At 31.8% G+C, this 21,529-nt stretch overlaps 1 protein-coding gene across 3 annotated transcripts in view; it reads right to left on the bottom strand.

Moving 5' to 3' along the window:
• Smyd5 (SET and MYND domain containing, class 5) overlaps positions 1–21,529 on the bottom strand; it is a 56,767-nt gene that overhangs the window by 24,610 nt on the left and 10,628 nt on the right. For 2 of the 3 annotated variants that reach the window (XM_076511189.1, XM_076511190.1), the window contains exons 3-8: positions 21,406–21,527; positions 18,848–18,917; positions 15,768–15,872; positions 12,806–12,868; positions 11,273–11,343; positions 7,109–7,215 (exon numbers count right to left, since the gene is read on the bottom strand). In XM_076511189.1, the coding sequence (XP_076367304.1) occupies positions 7,109–7,215; positions 11,273–11,343; positions 12,806–12,868; positions 15,768–15,872; positions 18,848–18,917; positions 21,406–21,527 (538 nt within the window). The remainder of the gene's footprint in view (positions 1–7,108; positions 7,216–11,272; positions 11,344–12,805; positions 12,869–15,767; positions 15,873–18,847; positions 18,918–21,405; positions 21,528–21,529) is intronic. The other variant, XM_076511191.1, reaches the window with a different exon arrangement.

Below are 21,529 nucleotides of genomic sequence, written 5' to 3'. Positions count from 1 at the left end.
ATAAACCCATGCTAGATGCTATGGTAGTCAGTGCATTGTTGATTCTGTGTTTGTGTAAAAACACTTCATTATGTCAAAGAAAATGAAATGAAATGAAATGATGATTATGTGAAGCTTGGTTTCACTTGCATCGGAACAACTGAGGTTCTGCAAAAACCCCAGTGCATGCTTTGTGACACTGTCCTTTCAAATGCAAATTTGAAGCCATCTACGCTGCAGGAACACTTCAACAACTGGCATGGTAGAGCAGCTGTTGCAGGCCATGATGTTGAATCGTTGAAAGGTAGAAGGGCCCACTTTGATTCTCGAGCAACCCTTCCAAAATTAGGTTTTATATCTGCTGACAAATCACTGCTGATGGCTTCATGCCACGTGGCGTGTAAAGTAGCCAAATCAAAGAAGCCCCATACAATTGCAGAAGAGGTGACAAAACCATGTGCATTAGAAATGGCAACAATTGTTCATGGAAAAGAAGCCTCAAACAAGCTTAAATTAGTGCTGTTATCAAATATTGTTATTCAAAACCGAATTGGTGATTTGAGTTTGGACATTTTAGACCAAGTTATTGCAGATATCAGGGCTAGTCCCTTGAAAATCTCTTTCCAATTGGACAAAACAACTGATGTTGCAAATTGCAGTCAACTCATCTCACTAGTGAGGTATGTTCATGATGGTGCCATAATGGCAGATTTCCTGTTCTGTGACGATCTGAAAACAACCACAAAAGGGAAAGTTGTCTTCCAGTGTGTGAAGGACTTCTTTGCAAAATATGATTTAGGTATCCAAATTATTGGTTCTGTGTGTACCGATGGTGCCCCTGCTATGCTAGGAAATAAATCAGGATTTTTTGCACTGATGAAACAAGAGATTGTGCACTTGCAAGGTACTCACTGTTTTCTTCATCGACATGCTTTGGCATCAAAAACATTGCCTCCAAAGTTGAAAAAGGTCCTTGACACTTCTGTGAAGACCATCAACTGGATTAAAAGTCACACTCTGAACCACTGCCTCTTCAAGTCACTTTGTGAAGATTTTGAAAGTGAGCATTCAGTTTTGCTTTTCCACACAGAAGTCTGCTGGCTGTCATGTGGGAGAGCTTTAACGCGCTTCTTTGAACTGCGAGAAGTCAAAACTTTTCTGAAGGAATGTGACTATGATCTGCCCAGAGAAATAGAATCACAAGAATTCAACCAAATATTTGAATTTGAGTGATATTTTCGCTCGTATGAATGACCTGAGTGTATCTCTTCAAGGGAAAAACATAAACATATTGAAATGCTGCAAAAAGTTAAACGCTTTCAAAGAAAAGTTACATCTTTGATGTCGACGAGTTAAAAGAGGGAATCTTTCAAATTTTCCATCACTCGAAAAAATAGCAGGTGAGGATGAGTCCCTAATTCCATGTGTGTGTGTGAAGAAATTGTGGATCATTTGGAAATACCATCAAAGTCATTTGATGGATATTTTGGAGGAGAACTGAAAACTTCTGAAGAATGGATTGTGAATCCATACTCATTCAATTTGGATAATATGTCAGACGATGAAGAACTGAAGGAAGATCTTATTGAACTGCACACAAATCAAGTTCTTGAAATACAGTTTGAAAGCAAAACTTTGGAACAATATTGGTGTTCGGCAATGGATATGCTTCCAAGACTTTGTGAAAAAGTACTGAATGTGCTCATCCCATTTGTGACGACATACTTATGCAAGTTTTGATTTAGTGCCCTCTTGTCAATCAAGACAAAATCTAGAAATCACAGGCAGACTTGCAAATTGCTATCAGCAACAAAGTGCCATGCTTTGAAAAACTCGTAAGAAATAAACAGGAACAAAAGAGTCATTAAATGTAAATTGGCTTATGAACATTTGAACATTTCAAATTCAAAGAAATTTCATTTCATGCATGGATGAAAATTTATTTTTTGTAGGCCATGTAGGGTTTATGCAACTTTTAGTTTGTTGTATTTTTTTTTCCAAATGTTTCATTTTTGTTTATATATAATTAAAAACTGATTATAAAAATTTGTTTTGGCCACCTTCACCTTTATTCTTAAATAAATAATTACTGTGAGGGGTGTGAGAACATATTAATTTTTTTTAGGGGTGTGGGGCATAAAAAAGGTTAGGAACCACTGACTTAACATATAAAAAATGTATTTTTACGTTGAAAACATCAAATATAGTTCCCAAGTTTATTTGCTTTTGTTACAGGCAAGATCTTATAAGTGCCACTAATGCAAATTAGAATATTTCAAACAAATCATGTGCACTGGAAAATAACTGATGTGGGTGTGACATAATTGTCGATTCAAATTATTTTAAGCTCTTAACAAGGACCAATGAACAGAGGCCATTGATTAAGCAAATCAAGTCAACAAGTAAGTTATAACACAAAGGTAATAATAGCAAAAGTTCCAAGTTCATATTTATCAAAAGGATATTAGCATATAACAAAAAATTCACAGTTAATACTTATTAGCACACAAGAATTAGTAACAAGGAATGTTAACAGTTAATATCCATTAGCACATAAGAGCTAGTAACATCAACATTTGACAATTAATACTCACTAGCAAACAGAGTTAGTAACAAAGTTAACAGTTAAGATTTATTAACATAGAGTTAATAACATAGAGCTTACAGTTAATATTTATAAGCAAACAGAGTTAATAACATGGAGCTTACAGTTAATATTTATTAGCAAAGAGTTAGTAACACAGTTGACAGCAGGGGCATGCAGTAATTTGTCCTGATGGGGAAACAAAAGCATAAAAGGTGGATTATAAAATAAAAAAACAAATATTTACAGGATGGCCAATAAATATAAAATTAAATACTTGTAGTCATTAATTATATTTAAGACAAAGTAATTCTAATTAAAAATAAACACAAGACATGTTTGGTCACTTGATTTATTAATATGTTAATCCTATCCTCCTTGCCTTTTGATTGAATAAATTTATTACACCTTCATAGAAACTATCATTCTTTATTTCCTTAAGAAGCTTTTTCCCAATCACAGTTAAAACTAAACTTGCACATTGTGCATTTCTAGTGTAGCTGTGTATTGTTTTCAAATACGAGAAAGAATGCTCACCTGAGACAATGATGAGTGGAAGAGTGAAGGTTAACTCACACAACTTTGTAAATTGTTGCATCCAACTTAGCATTTCGAGTCAGTACATAAAACTGAAAATTCACTTTTCAAGTGATGAATATTAAAGTATTTTCCATAATTATCTTACAATGATTTTAATCCTGATTCAAAAAATATCTTTTGTTTTCTTCCAGTTTTTCTAGTGTCAAGAAGCTCAAAGAATGCTGTGGTTTTCAAGCTTTGAAATTTAACTTCAATTTGGCCACAAACTGCAACCAAAATTTCATAAAATATTTTTCTATATATTATTTTAACGTCTTCTCCGGGATCATTTCTTACTCACTTAGTAGGGGTGTATAATCGACTGCTGCCCAAAACTCAAAATCTGTGAGATTAGATGAAAGTGTTTTGGCAAAGGTAAAGGTTTCAGTATCTCAGTTACCAAAATTATCAAAATATTTGATACTTCATTGAGTTCTTCCTTGTATTCCCAGATAGTTTTAACTAGATAGCAATTATAATTCCAATGAGTTGGGGCCACTGTCAGGAATCTTTTCTCCAGTTCAGTATCTAAAAGTTGCACATGCTTTATTAACTTCACAAAAAACAAAAAGGATAATTTAAGTTTTGCAAATAATCTGTCACACTTTTTGTACTTTGTCACAGATTGTGACAACACTAAATCTAATCTGTGTGTCATACAATGAATGAAAAGAACGTTTGGATACTTATCTCCAACTTTCTTTTGAAGTCCATTCAGCTCACTGGACATTATGTTTGCCCCATCATAGGTTTGCCCAACAAAGTTTGACCAAATATTCAATTCATTGAGTAAATTAAACACTATCTTGGATATATCTGCAGCTGTTTGACCTGCTCTAACATTTGTAAACCCCAGAAATCTATCAAAATTTCCCCATCTTTAGTCACATATTGCATCACACTAGAAAACTGAGAAATGTTTCTTGCAGTATTTTCATTTAAGGTAAAAGCCACAAATGGAGAATCACTTATTTTGCCTTTACTTTTATTCAACAATACTTCCCCCTACACAATTAATGAGGTCATTCTGGATTTCATTTGACAGGTCAGAAAAAAACAACACTTGATTTCTCTAAATGGAATTTCAATAATGGATCATGTCTTACACAAATTTACCAGCTTCACACTGCCTTGGTTAGCAGACTTTAGTAATTCATCATGACCAATAAATGCCAATTGTTGTTAACCCAAGTAGTATACTAAGTTGATTGATCTTTTTAAAATGTCTATTCCTCTTCACCTTTCCATTGTGCATTTGTACATTTATTTTATGTTGGCTATTTAGTTGGAATTCAATTCATGATTTTCCAAAGCTAGCTAGGCCTAGAATTGAAAACATGTGACTGGAGGAATGTTCATGTCTTCTAATTGTCTTATGCACATCATTTGAATCATCAAATCCATTTGAGTTCCATGTCCCAAATTCACCATTAAATAATAAACACAGCCAGAAGAAAAGCTTCTGTAAGTTAAGACAAGCAGTTAACCAAGATGTCCTATCATATTGGTTTACATGGAATTTTCAAATATACTGCTTTGTTCTTCCAGCCAGGCTTAGAGCTGGCATTGACCTACCATTTCTGATGATGCTTTCTTTATCACTAAAACACTTTATACCAAACTTGTTCGCTAATAAACTTTCAATAATACTGTTACAATTTTTCCTATTATCTTTTGAATCCATATTCAAATCAGAAGAATAACACTTCACATAAACATTATGAATACAAAAAAATAACAGTTTCATTTAATACAATGCCTGAAGCATCTGCACTTCATGTGACATCAGGGAAGTAACAAACAGCCACAAGCACAAGATGCAGTTCATGAAAAAGACTAAAGTTGCCAAATATCAAAAGAAAATTAACTATAACTTTTTCCTTATTACATTTGATTTATTTATTGTACATTTTAATTTATAAAATAGTAAATATGAAATGCTAACATTTATTGTATTTCACTTAAATTTTTAGTGATTTACATAATATATCGACTATAAATTGTCAACAAGTTCCAATTTTGTGTGTATTTTGAAGATGAACAGGTAATTGCTTTCTTTATGCAAAAGAAGTGGCCAATTTAACATTCAAGATATGTTTTTCTTTTTAAACACAAATATGATTTGAAATTTTTTGTTCAGAAAATTATTCACGTAAGAAGCATTTTATAGTTTAAAGAATATATCATGTAACAACATTGTTTTTACTTAGAAATAAAACCTTTTCTACCAAGAAAAAAGTTAAAATCAACACAAAAAAGGAAGCATTTTGTGAGTTGTGGTCCAGATTCTTCCCAACAGTGTTTTTGCCCATACAAAGTGATTACTGATTATGTATAGTATGAATCAGTTACAAGTTCATAACATTATATTTAGCTGATACTTAGTTTTATATTTTTTACATATATTGGGGATTTACTGCTTCCCTTGCTTTCATGGACTGTAAGCTTTTGATTAACAGTTAATATTTATTAACACGCACACAGTTAGTAACATAGTTTACAGTTAATATTTATTAACAAATAGAGCTAGTAACATAATTGACAGTTAACGTTTATTAACACACAGAGTTAGTAACAGTCTACAGTTAATATTTACAAGCACACAATTAGTAACATAGTTGACAGTTAATATTAATTAGCACATCGAGCTAGTAACATAGTTCACAGTTAATATTTACTAGCACACAGGGTTTGTAATGTAGTTTACAGTTAATATTTATTAGCACATTGAGCTAGTAACAGAGTTTACAGTTAATATTTACCAGCACACAGGGTTAGTAATGTAGTTTACAGTTAATATTTATTGGCACATCGAGCTAGTAACAGAGTTTACAGTTAATATTTACTAGCACACAGAGTTAGTAACAAGTTTACAGTTAATATAAGCACATAGAGCTAGTACCAGAAAGTGAGTTGTCAACTGATATTTAATAGTAAACAGTGTTAGTAACAAAAACACTTAACAGTTAATATTTATTATTACATGAACACTAACTTAAAATATAAACATATTTATTAATATAGAGATGGTAAAAAAAAATTGAAATGATGTTAATTAGCATGTGAAAACATCAAAAAGTTGAAAGTCAGTATTTATTAGCAACACAAGATTAGTTTTGTTAACACTGCTGTGACACTGAATGCCATAAGTTTATGATAAATTTGTAAGCATAATTCCCCATCTATCTCTTGCCATCAACATTAGCTGATGTTTGTTAGAGCTTTATTTTAACTGCAAAGTTTTTAAGAATTCTTAGACACAAGTTAAATGACATTTAAATTATCATAAATGTTTTGATTTACAGTAAGAGATCAACTTTTATAAAACCATTATGCTTTTCATTTCCTGTCCTTACAGTAAATTAAACACATGTATCTTGACACTTACAGTACACTGTTACTGGTATGATACCCAATCTAAACATATTTCAATTAAGGCTTAAAACTGATTTCATTACATTTTTGGTTTCTCAAAAACTGAAATTCAAGCTGTATTATTTACTTCAGATAAATTATTAATGAACTAAATGCACTTGTGCATGGTCTCTTAAAATGAATAAAACCAAATTTAAAAGTAACAAATATTTTTATTTATTACTTTTGAAGTTCATGTCATGCTGAGGAGTAGCCTATAAAATGCACAATTCTTCTCAAGATTCACAGCATGTACACATTTTACTGATGTCACAACAGTACAAATTGCAATATTAAGTATCCCTTGTGTGATGTCACATCAGTGTCTACTGACTAACTGACAGACAAAACTCTACTGCATTGTGGTGCAAGTAGTCAAAACAAGTGACCTCTCCAGACAGCCTCTGACCCCCTTTCAGGGAAGTAAAAACTTTAAATTAAGCCACAGTATTAACCTCTACTTCATTAACATTATTAATAATTACAGACTTACAAGTCAAAATCATAGTTATGGTTATTTTATCAGGTTATTTGTTAATAAGCAACACAAACCTTTGTCCACTTCTTCATACAAGTGGTCAATGAATTCATTCAAGTGTTGTTTTTCTTCTGTTGGAAGATCAAGGGCATCACAATTTTTGGTCCAAACACTGAGAGGACTATTTAGAGTAAAATGAAAGTAGAATTGTAATCTATTGGATAAAATTCAGTTTTTTTTAATAGAACTAAGTTATAACATTGCATTAAATATAAACAGAATTGTGACCTTCTGCATTGTTATTCTAGAGAAATATAACCATAACAGTTGTTTTTTTTGTGAAGTGTTAAGTAATAATCTTCAACACATTATTGGTGAAAGAAAAACAATTAAACAGTATCATGATGCTGTCCACAAGCTCATTCGTAACAGCATCTTGATAAAGAAAACTAATTATATGTATAAAACAAGTGGCAAGTTAAGAAATACCAAAACAATCACAATGTCATCAACCACATTATTCTCACCTGCATATTGATAAAAAGAATAGCTGAAGAACTCTGACTGGAATTACAACTGTAATAACTGAACATAAATTATTCTATCTTTTAAAATACTACAGCATATGCCAATGGTGGGGAATCTCACAGCATTATCATAAATAAAAGAGAAACATACAAGTAAAAAGGTGAATAATAAATACTCAAGGGAGTTTCACTAGTATTTTGAAAGAAACTAACTTAGGAGATACACAAATATTTTTTTTTTTAAACATAACAAATACATAAACTCCAATAGGGAGTTGAACAATACTATTCCTGCTAATGCCTAAATTTATGATTTAACCAAAATTACCCAACACTTCATATTAGTTAAATCTAAGGACAACAATCAGAGCTCTTACTCCTTTTTTACAAATGTTTAAGACAAGGTAATCTTCTTTACTAGATTCAATTCAATATTCTTGAATAAAATGGGTGTGAAAAATACATTATTTAAACAAATTGTTCTGAACATCAACATAATAATACAGTATTAAGAGTAAACATGAAAACCAAAAATTTTTGGCACAATGAAAGGTAAAGACTTTATTATTACTTACAGCCAACTAGTTTCAGTGAAACTGTAGATACTATATAGTCCTGTGTTGGCAACCGTGTTACCAAAACTAGTTGGTTGTAACTAATAATAAAAATTTTACCTTTCATTGTGCCAAAAAACATCTGTTTTTGTGTTTACTCTTATTACAGTGGAATGATGTGTATGAAAAGAAATTAAAACAATACAATATTTTAACTTTTTTTTCTAATAAGCATGTTTCTAACAAATTACAAATAAACATTTAATAATACTACAATGTACTATTACAACCAATTGATTACATTTAGTTACTAGCTTTCTTATTGGTTACACGTGTCTTAATTTTCTGACTGACCAAGATAATCACACAAAAAAAAGAAGAAAAAGATTTAATCAAAAACAGTTACATCCAAAGTGTCTTATACACTTATATTACACTGGATTTGATGTATTATTACAAGTCATCATGTATCTTCTAATTGCAAACATCCACCATCCTTTTCTATTCTACACATGCTAATTACTAGATTTTAAACATATCCCCCTACAGTATTAAATCTTTAAACTAATGAACAGTTTATGTTATAAAACAGCAGACGTTTCACCAATAAACAAGTAATGAATAGATGAATACATAGTATTTTAGCATTTTTTTCTAATGTTGTCTTCAGATAACTTGGAAATCAAAGTAAGCTCAAAACAAATTAATATTAAAAAAATGACATCTATTTTGTTTTTGCATTGTATTGTTTAGTATTAGTGATTAGTATTGTTTTTAGGATTGGGAAAAAGGGAGGAATTTTATCAACAAAGTTTCTAAAATGGCTTTGAGCAGATATTCACCATTCACTACAGCTCAAGTTTTAAAAATAATTAGCAATATTCGAACTCAGTAAGTAACTGTTTTGAGTATGAAAGCTCAGAAGAAAATTCAAAAGACAGTAGTGAAGAAAGTAGACCAAGCACACAAAGCAAATATGAAGCAACCAAAGGGGATAGACACAGTTAAAACCCCGAGGGAAAATGGTTTCACTACCAGGGAAAAGTTAGAGAAATCATAGAGAAGAGCAACCGTGGTTCAAGGAAGCAGTTCAGGAATTCCACCTCATGTACAATCCCCATCTCCATCTGAACCCGAACTATCAACCAGTTCAGAACAGGATGCCCAGTGGCATTGAAAAACTCCGAAACAAATGGTGATATTTGAACAGAACTGGCTGCCCAACTATGTACATTCCAAACAAACTGAAAATTTCATATGTTCATTTGCAAATAAGTTTTAAATGTTTTATGTAATGAACCCTATTTGCTACTAACAGGCAAAAAAGAATGTGGCAATCAGTATTAGTTAACAATAATAATTTGGCAGGGAAAAAATTAAACTAGTAGACCAAATTAAATTAAAAACTTCAAATTCATAATTGTTATGGAGTACACTGAATAGTAAAAGTTAAAACATATTTGAATGTAAAAGAGAAACGAGAACACAAAGTACAAAATAATCCATGAGTAATTGAAGACAATCCTACTTTAAACAACAAGCACGAGAAAAGTACAACATGTAAGTAGGGAAATTATAAAACAAATTATCCATAATAAGCTTGAAACACCCCTACACTGTATAAACATAGAAACACAATGTGATACGGCGTACACATATCATGGATACCATGTGATACGGCGTACACATATCATGTCTGATGTGATACGCACACATATCATATCATGTGATATCATGGATACGATGTGATACGACGTAAACATATCATGGACACACTTTGATACAATGTAAACATATGGATAAAATGTGATATCAAATAAACATATCATGGATTTACTATGATATAATATAAACATATTAAGGACATACTGGGGTATGCAGGCATGTCATGTTTTCCACCATCTTTTAGTAACATAATTTTTGAAATTTTCATTCACTTTGTTCACTGTTCCATTCCAGTTGTTTTTGTTGTTCCCTGATGGATAATATCTAGTTTGTTAACAGAGAAGTTTCCGAAATTCCACACATTGTGTTGTACAATAAGTCATTGACAGCAATGTCCTTTGTTGACTGACAGGAAAATATTTTGAGACAATATACACATACTTCCAAATGAAACTGGCATAACATGTTTTGATAAGTGTTGGTTCCAGTCAGCCATTTCTGTTTAGTCTCATGAAGTAAATAATCCTACATAGAATTGTTTAAAGGTAAGAAAGGTTTCAATTAATTCACCAATACAGTAGTAAAGTGAATGTCTTGTATCTATAATATTAAGATCACAGTTTTCTTTTGTTTTGCTTGGTTTACACCACACATTATGCATCAAGTCTTAAAATTTCTCCCAACTTCACAAATTTCTGGCTCAATCCTCCAATTATGGAATGGATCTATATGGTACTTGCATAATCAGTTCATCTGAGAATACTGTAATACTCCTCATAAAGTGAAGTTACAATTGAGTATACTGATGATATTACACACTTGAAATAACTCTATCATAAAGAGAACATGACATAAGTTCTGGATGTACACAATATAGAGCAAAGATAAAAGTGAGTATATGTGACAATTCTAGAAACTTGGAAATACACTTTATTGCATATAGAACATGTTAAATAAGTAAAATTTAGACCATTTGTTCTTTGGCAATTGTTCACAAAATATATGGATAAGTTTCCAGAAACTTTTAGCAGCTGCAACTAAGAAACTGATACATATCAATGTGAAGAGTATACTTAAAATGAAATGACTTGACTGTCCTGAACCTCATACAGAGCTACTCAAGGACTATCTGCATTAGCCATTTGGAACAGGTGCAGCTAAGAAGTTGATGCATATTATTGTGAAGAATATACTGAAAGTGACTTAACTGATTTTTCAGAATTTGTACATTTAAAAGTAGAACTACCGTACACCAGCCATCACCAACTCTTGGGCTACCCTTTTACCTACAAACAGTAGTGTGGACCATCACATTTGTAATTCTCCATGGCTGATACAGTGAACATGTTTGGTGTGTCATGAAAATTACTCACAGTACTAGAGTAAAAAGATTATCAAAGATTAGAAGATATGAATAAAAAAAAACTGGTTATGATAAATCCAAATATATAAAACTAAAGAAACTAATTACCAACAATAGTAAAAGCCCTACCTAGTACCAACTCCTTGTCCATTCGTTCCTACTAAAGCAATGAGTGACCGGAATCCTTCTGGAGTAAACCACTGAAAATAATCACAACAGAACTTTATAGTTTACTTTCAAAATTATTTCTTATTATATCTTTCTAGCAAAATAAAATATTTATCATTAAAGGAAGTTTACTCACAGCTAATGACTGTTCTACTCTTAATGACTTACAAAACCTCTTTAGACCAAAAATTATTCTACATTTATACATTTAAACCTCAACCATTTCACAAAATAATCTTTTGATTTTTGTTTAATACTTTTGTTTACAAAATGATTCTATAGTTGTAGTTAATAAACATCTTTGTAAAACTATTTTAAGAATTAACTGAAGATAGAATAAGTATTTTGAAACATTTGTAAATAAAACATTGTGTGTTTTGTCATTAAAACATTTATCAAAATACACTCCAGTAAACTTGAATCAAAGTAAAATTCTTTATAGTTTCTGAAAGGCATCTGACCAATCTGTGCTTCTTCTCATGTTAGTAATATATACTTTGAACTACAAAATATGGTAACATTGTACACAAAATGTCTAAACATAAAAACTGTTTACTCATGCATCAGAACTAAGAGACTTAAATATATGTTATAATGACAACAACAACTCTACTACACTACACCAAAAACGGTTATGCCAAATCATGGGAACAATAGGTATTTGAAAATATTTAAAAACAGCTGTTAATAAACACAATCTAATCTTAGGGTTGCTCAAGTATCTTTTATTTGTTCTTATTAACATACAATCACACTGAGAAGAAAGTCCAGCTGTTGTATTAAGAGCTTCTCCATTTTGTTCTAAACATAAATATTATAATTGTGGAAAACAAAGAAGTCGGGAATGCAAAATTTCTTTAAATACAACAGTTTAATGAACAGCAAAACAAAGAGCAACATAAATATCTTATTAAAGACTATTCAAATACAGACACTTAGGTAAGATTGAGAAATATTCAGTTAAAAAACAATTGAAACACAGCAGTTTAGCAAGGCTGAGAAGTAATAGGTTTCAAACAAAGAAGCTTAGCCAAGAACATAAACTGTGTAATCTTGGATTCACGAACTGTCACATACAGCAAAGATTTTGTTCTGGTACTTTACCAGAACAGTAAAAAATTTCAGAACTACAGGTACTTTATGCAAGCAGTGAAAACTGTAAACTGAAAATCACAAAAAATAAAAAACTTTTGTACAGCCAAGTTATGAAAGCAGACAGAAGTAAACTTGGAATCACAAAATGATGGAAGTAATAGACAAATGGACTTTTTTAATAAAACAATTTTTGCACCATGAAGTGTGATTTCATAATGATTTATGATAGTTTCTTTATTTTGTATGACTGCAATACACAATGCAGTCTGGGCATTTTCCCAAATCTAGTTTCTTAACAATCAGAGGTCATGAGAACAAAATAAGATAAAAATAGATTTAAAAAGTTATATTCAACTTAAAATAGGCACCGAAGTTACATATGAAAATGAATATACTAACATGATAAATACATTCTTCAAACAAGGCTTTACTCAACAACTCTCGTAACTGCTCCAACTGGACCTACAATAAAAATTAAAAAGAAAATAACATTAATAATCTAAACATTATCAGTTTCTATTATCAAATTTTAAAAGCTTCTATTCAAATATTTATAAAACACAGATCTTTAAACTGTATTACCTAATCAGCACCTTATATCATCTAACAGGGTTTTCTTTGAAATATTTTGTATATTAAAATTGCAATACACAACTTTTAAATACTACTAAAAATATTAAACTCTTAAATACACCAAACTGATCTTTATGGTCAGATAAAACTGGATATGCTTAAACTAAACAAACTGTTAAGATTATAATTATAATTTACTGGAGGAACTTCCAGTTATTTCAATTTTTTTTATTCTGACTGAAAAAGTGTTGAAATGGCATTTTCAGCAACATCTCACTGTCTAAGTGGTTTGTTTTCATGCAAAAAGCAACACAAAAGACTATCTGTGTTCCGCCCACCACAGTTATTGAAACCCGGTTTCTGGCAGTGCAAGTTCTTAGACATACTACTGTGCCACTAGGGGAACTGGCAAAAATGGCCTTTTATTTAATACCTGATCTTATAAGCTGGCTGTACCTATTGTTACCAAAACTACATCTGAAATAATATTTGCACACAAAAATATATGGATTATGATTCTTTTACATCCAACTTAATGCCAGACATATAAATAGGTTGGTGGGCATCATGACTTACAATAGCAATTATTATGAATAAATAGGATATGTTTCTTAGATTCACAAGTGACAAGTATACACACATTAGATTCCTACATATTATGTGGCTGATAGAAAATTTTCTCAAGCTTACAAGAATTTAAGAACTTTCTAGGATGTTATAGATCTTACAAGAATTTTCTAGAATTTTCCATAGTAATATATATAAATATATATGTTTATAGTTCTTTAGTTCTAGCTGACTAACTGAACCACACAGACCTATCCGATTTTATCAGAAATGGCATCAAGAAGCTGCAAGCATTCTTCAGATGCATTCTGCTATGCATGTGGCCAATTTATCAAGACAAGAGGGAAAAGGTATTCTGTGAAAGAGGAATACAACAGTGTCAAGAGCTTGCTAGAAGTCTTGAAGTATGATGAGTATGGCTGGGAGGTTATCCGATACTTCAAAATGGTGGCATTCCTAATGGATCTCCAAGTAGGCTTTACCAAGTTTCCCTGTTATCTTTGCCTTTACGACAGCAGGGACACCACAGCACACTACAACAGGAAGCACTGGCTGCAATGGACCAAGTTTTCTGTGGGGAGGCACAATATAAAGTGTGAACCATTAGTGGACCTCCAGGAGGTTTTGTTCCCACCATTGCACATAAAATTGAGTCTTATGAAACAATTTATCACAGCTCTTTATGAGGAGTCTGCAGCTTTCAAGTACCTTCAAGACTTCTCTCCTAAGCTGTCTGAGGCAAATGCCAAAGCTGGTGTCTACACTGGACCACAATAATCTTCCTGGAGTGCACAGAGTTCCCCACAAAGCTCGTTACGAAGGAAAAATCTTGGGGTAGCTTTGTCACAGTGGTTCAGGACTTCTTGGGCAATCACAAGGCTGAATATTATGTGGAACTGATTGAGGCTCTGGTGAAGAATTAAGGCAAAATAGGCTGCAGAATGTCCCTGAAAGTCCATATCCTTGACACTCATCTTGATAAATTCAAGGAGAACATGGGAGCATACTCAGAGGAGCAAAGACCATGATATATTTGGTCCAAGATATACTGGACTTTGAACACTGCTACCAAGGAGCGTATAATGAAAACATGATGGGAGACTATATTTGGGGGCTGATACGTGAAAGTGATTTACATTACAGTCCCAAATCTCGAAAAACTACTCAATTCTAAACATGTATGTTCATTTTTGTATAACTTTAATATAAATACATGTAAATCTTGATTCATATGTTGTTTTATTCAGACCTAATGTAAATGAAGATGTGTAAATTTGCCCATTTTTTACACATAGATTAATAGATTAATTTCTAAATTTCATTATCCAGGTCACAAAAGCAAAGTTTAAAGGGAATAGTGGCCACTTTCTATACTTTTACAACACAAGCAATTAAGAAATAACACATACTATCCAGGAACAAAATTTGTGTTACATAGTGTTATTGGTACTAAAAGTACAAGAACTGAAAAATGTTAGCATTTTGCACTTGACATCTCATTTCTTTCCACCTCAAGCACATATCAAACAGCTAAAGTAAAATAATTCACTCTAAATATGTACACTATTTAAGTGTTATTTCATTTGTATTAGAGTATCAAGTTAAAGTTTAATATACGTCTTCTGTTTCAATTACTTTTCTTTAAGCAAAAATATTTTGTATGAAGCAAGCAAACTTTTCTTTCATACACTGTACAGAAAAATTCTGTAACAATACAGTTACTGCAGTTTGATTTATATTTTATTTTACATAACTCTATATACGTATATATAAATTTTAGATTAAATAATTTTAAGATTGTATCACAAAATAAACTAATCAGTTAATATAAAAGAACACAGAGCTTTTCAAAATTCATATAACACTTAATTGTAACTTGTCAGAGAAAATGTCATAGTATATGGTAAAAAATACTATATCTGAACCAAGAATATCACAATGTAAAAACTACTTTATCTGAACCGAGTATATCATGATGTAACAATTACTTTAACTGAACTGAGTGTATCATGATGTAAACACTACTTTATCTACAAGAACTAAAACAAAGAATGACCATATCACTAGGCATTTCTTGAGTAGCATTGTCAAAGGTAACTAAAAAATGGTAATAAAATATGCAACTATACTGAAAATTACTTTGAAAGTCTAAAACAAATTGTGATGAAATTTACTACAAAATAAAAATATTTATAGCACTAATCACATTTCCAATGAATACCTGAAAACGTTCACCCAAAAGTTTATGTGCTATTTGTTCTTCTTCGTTTACTGTATTATGGCAGAACTGGCTGAAAAGATGTACTGCCCCTTCTTTGTCTTTAGCCTAAAATTTTACAACCAACAGAAGATAAATCTTTGTAAATTTATGTTTGTAAAACTATACCAAAGTATTTTGTTATTAAATCTGTATGACAAAATTTATTATTAACTGTGCAATAACTTACACATATCAGAAGTAAATTACTACACAAACTAAATTTTATAAAAATAAGGCCACTCCATCCATATTTAGAGAAAAATATTTCCTAAGCACATAATTTCTACATAAAATTAAAACATATCTGTCACACTTTACCAGAAATAAATAAAACTACATTTTTAAAAATTTGTTTTTCAATTATTATCTACTGAAATATACATTAATGTAATAAAATTCTAACAAATTTTTCTAAGTCTAAATTAGAGTGGAAGAATTTATTAAAATTGTTGAAATGTTTAAAATATGCTTAATTATGTCTCATGCTTTATATTTTATCTTATCTTCTATTTAAACGTTTGATGCTAATAGAAATATAAACTTTGTTTTAATATGTCTGTTGGTGAATCTTTTCTAAAGTGTCTAGTCAAGTTAAAGCTCATATACTACACAGACCCTTGAATGTCTTTAAGACCATTTTTAGTTTATTTTTTGTATATTTTTTATAATTATTCTTTTTTAGACATTGTCTTTTATTTTTCAAGTTTCAAACCCACCCCACAAAATACTCATACAAAAAGGATATATATATATATATATATATATATATATTTAGGCTATTTAAAATGATCAGGAAATCCAGAAAAACATATTTAAGCCAGCCAAATCAATCATAAAATCCTGAAAAGACAAATATTCAGGTTAGCCGAAGCAATCACACAATTCAGAAAAGGTAGATATTTAATTTAGCCCAAACAACTATGCAATCCAGGAAAGACATATAGTTAATTAGCAAAAACAATCATGCAATCCAGAAAGAATAGATATTAAGACTAACCAAAAGAATCAGGAAGCTCAGAAAGGACAGATATTTAGATTAATCAAACGGTCGAACAACCCTAAAAGGACAGATATTTAAATTAATCAAAGGGTCAAACAAACCTAAAAGGACAGATATTTAGATTACTAACAGTCAAGAACTCTTCAAAAATTTTAAGCTAGCTGAAACAATCAACAATCCGGAAAGATAAATATTTAGGCTAGCAAATTAGACAAACAACTCTGTAAATATTATTTACTTTATATTTGGTCAACTTTAACATGTAAGACTAGTAAAGAGAGGTTAAGACTGGAAAATGGTGCATCTCCACCAGAATATGGGTCCTACTTCTGCAGTCACCTCCAAAGCCCAGGGCACATCTTATATCCCATGTTGTAACCTGTACCTTTGTGATCTTTTAATATATGCAGCATTTCTGTTATAGTTGCCGAGGCTCATCTCAAATGAAAACTATATACACACACACAAGCAGTGTACGGATCCTCCTGGTGGAGGTGAAAGTGAGCACCAGCCTTGACAAAGCTAAACAATTAAGTCATAAAACTATGCACAAGATATAAATGTTTGTTCAGCAGAAATACAGCATAAGCACAGTGTTTTGTTTTTTCAAGTAGAATGTGTTAATGTAAAAATTACAGTGTACCATAATGTCATTACTGTCAAGTCACTTGGTATGGCATGTCATTTACAAAATAAATCAGTTCAACTAGCCACAAAGTTAGTATGTATATATCATTTTATTACTACCAGTTGTTACATGATTTCAGTGGCCATATTTAAGAAATTAACATTATGTCTGCACTTGTTCATTGTAACTGAATTATATATTATCTGGAGATCATGAAATTTTCCATTTTCTTGTCTTTTGGTAAATCTATGGTGTTCATGGCTACCAGCATAATTTCCTGAACAGATGAGTATTACACTGTATTGTGTATCAGATCAATGTGATACATCATAAATTTTTCAATGTCATTTTTAAACTGCAGTTCTGTCTATAAGAAGAAAAAATGACAACAATATAAGCTCCTAGAGTTGGTAAATTGAGAAGATTTGTGAAGCAAATCAAATATCAGTAGAGATGTAACAGTTAAAGATATTCAACAACCTGCAATATTATGCCAGTGGATCCCATAAAAAAATTCCTCATGATGCAATCTGTACTACTTACTTCTATATGAAACAATTTAAAATGTTGAAGAGAAAAATGAAGCCAGAAATAAATTTAGCATTGACTTCGGATCCCCATCTCACTGTTGTGAATAGTATCCCCATCTCACTGTTGTGAATAGCAGGCTCTTCTAGTCACCCCATCTCACTGTTGTGAATAGCAGGCTCTTCTAGTCACACCATCTCACTGTTGCAAATAGCAGGCTCTTCTAGTCACCCCATCTCACTGTTGTGAATAGCAGGCTCGTCTAGTCACCCCATCTCACTGTTGTGAATAGCAGGCTCGTCTAGTCACCCCATCTCACTGTCGTGAATAGCAGGCTCTTCTAGTCACCCCATCTCACTGTTGTGAATAGCAGGCTCGTCTAGTCACCCCATCTCACTGTTGTGAATAGCAGGCTCGTCTAGTCACCCCATCTCACTGTTGTGAATAGCAGGCTCTTCTAGTCACCCCATCTCACTGTTGTGAATAGCAGGCTCTTCTAGTCTCACCATCTCACTGTTGTGAATAGCAGGCTCTTTTAGTCTCACCATCTCACTGTTGTGAATAGCAGGCTCTTCTAGTCACACCATCTCACTGTTGTGAATAGCAGGCTCTTCTAGTCACACCATCTCACTGTTGTGAATAACAGGTGTTTCTAGTCACCCCATCTCACTGTTGTGAATAGCAGGTGTTTCTAGTCACCAACGGACTTAATTGCAATAGAAAACTCAAACTCAAACATGAGGGCCTTCCAAATAGGCACGATTTAATGACATGGACTGTTTCTTGGTAGCTTCTCTGGTAAAGTCACAGATTCTAGTTTGACTACATTACACAAGTATTAATTGAATTATACAGACATTATAACAATTATTTCATCTATTTTACCTGTTTCACTGTTGCAATCATGCGTGCTATCAACATTATGCTGGCCGTCTCTGGTGGATAATGCACATTCCTACACCAGCAGAAATAAAAATCAGTAATAACTATTATAAAAATGATTGAACATTTACTTATTATATTTTGTACTAACTTATATTAGTACTGTTTTTCATCACAGATTACATGAAGAGGAAATTAAGAATAATATAGAACATGAACAATATTTTAAAACATCTAAAAAAATAACATTCATGAACTTTACGATGTCAGATTCAAATACAAAAAAAGGACCAGAAACTTAGCTACCCATCAAGTAAACTACAATATAAAAGCTAAGAAACTTAGCCATCCAGCATGTAAGCTATGATATAATTAGTGGCAGATATGTTTAACTATCCAAAATGTAAGGTGATGTATATAGATTTTCATAACTGAAATTACTGTAAAACAAGACAAAATTGATTTTTTGAATTATAAACATAAATAGTGTGAAATCCAATGTTTATATCTAGTGTACAGCAGTAAAAGAGAAATTACAGTTATAGTAGTTTTAAAGGACTTTCTGTAGCATAACTTGCCAGGATGACTAACAGGTAAGTTTAAACATCAGCATTAGTCAAATGAAGTTGGCCATTCCAGTCCCGGTTTCAAGTTATTTGACATTATGGCCATTTTCTAGTTTCATATCAAACTAGTTGTACTTCAAAAAGGAATCATATTTAAAAAAAAAGTCTAACTTATGAATTAAAAACTTAAATAGTGTTAAAAAGGTCCATGACCTTTAAAAAACTAAAAGCATTTGTAAGGTAGACAGTGTCACCATCATCGATGACACTGTTCAACTTTATGGGTAAACCTTGGGACACAACATGTCTAAAATGGTGCCACTGTTGAGAGTTGTAACAACAGCAAGACAGTAAAATGTGGCTTATTCTGACTTGAGTGTCACACAGACAACACATTGGTGCATCAGTCCCAGATAAAAGAAAGCAATGAGTTAAAAAACTGTGTCCAATGTGTAGTCTAGTTAGAACAACTTCTTTCTGACTCTTACGGAAACAAGATGGTTAAAGTCCAATGGAGGAAACTACTGTTACAATTTAAAAAAAAATACATTAAATATTGTGGTTAAGAAAAAGATCTTGTTGTTGTTATTGAAAAATCACTTAACTCACCCTAACAGTTTATGATAGCCAGCAAAATGGCTAATAGGATTTATGTATCATCTATAGAAATATTGAATACAAAATAAAGGATATTATTGTTTCACTGTATATTTCACTTGCAAGGGCTCACTTAGATTATTGTATACAGTTTTGGACTCCCTTCCTGAAGAAGAGCATTGAATTGTTGAAGAAGGTTCAGAGAACAGCCACTAGTATGATACCTGCAATGATGAGATTGTTGTATGAGGAGAGATTAAAATCTCTAAAATTGTTTTGTCTAGAGAGTAAAGGGCAGAGGATTGAGGTTTTTAAAGTTACTAAGGGTATTAATAACAAACGTTTTGTGTTTAGCAGTGAAAACAAAAAGATAAGCAGCACAAGTTCAAACTTTAGCAGCATGGTAGTCGTCTGCAGTTTAGATAACATTACTTTGGATACAAGGTGGTTGGCTTTTGGAATGAGCTGTCTCCAACTTATAACACACAATCAATAGCAAATAACAGTGAACCAATAACTTACAACACACAAACAGCTGATAACACAAAGCCAAAAAAGTTGTAAATTAAAAATGCAGAATGAAAAACCAATAACTTAGAGCAGACAACCAAAACAAAACCAGTAGAAGAAATCAAAGAACCAACAACTGACAACAGAGTACCAGCATCTGATAACAAAGAGATGAGTTAGTACTAGGCAACAATTCCAGGGGTTGAGTCAACAGGTGCTGACCCTTCACAAGGAAGTAGATAATAATTTTTTTTTATTAATTTAACCAGTGGCTGTAAACTCTACTAATGATTTCCCCTTCCTTTCTTTTGTTTTTCCATGTGAATTTCTCTGTTTACTCCTCTCCCAAAGAGATAAAATGTATTTCAAACAGAGAACACTGACATGAGAGAAAGGCAGAATGTGAGCACAACACCAAATAAGCCTATTCAATGGGTACACTAATATTTCCTAAAAAATAGTTATAGTAATTCAAGTACTGTAACTTCTACTAAATAAAATATCTTATGAACTTCATAAATTATCATATCAAAATTTAAATTTGATGGCAAGGAACCCATTTTTGTGATGATAAACATTTGAAGATAGCTTAAGTGGATAACAAAGAAAACTTTATAACAAATGTACCAGACAAGATTATTATTGTCAAATTGCTGTTTTTCTTTAACTGGACACTTAAGGTTTCACTTTACAGCTCCTTTAGGAGCATTTCATTAAAACACACTCTAACTTGACACAACATATGGTTCCTCTTTCAACAATTAAACTGCTAAATTAAAACACACCACATGAATATACAATATGTTATGTGAATATAATTCATGCAATTAAGCAGCAAGTTAGAAGACCTTTATCAATGATGCTGGTGTTCTTTAATATAATCTCTACCTCCAAGCAACTTGTAGTTGTTCAAGAGGATGGCTGGAATCCCCAGTAGAACTACCTAAACAAAGAAATTGATGATATTGTTCCCAAGCAAGACTTCGGCAGGCCACACTACAGTAAGACACCT

This window comes from Tachypleus tridentatus, chromosome 7, assembly GCF_004210375.1.
Source record: "Tachypleus tridentatus isolate NWPU-2018 chromosome 7, ASM421037v1, whole genome shotgun sequence".
In the NCBI taxonomy this organism is placed as follows: Eukaryota; Metazoa; Arthropoda; class Merostomata; order Xiphosura; family Limulidae; genus Tachypleus; species Tachypleus tridentatus.
Note: the sequence above shows the minus strand (reverse complement) of the source record. Positions and strands in the feature narration are given on the sequence as shown.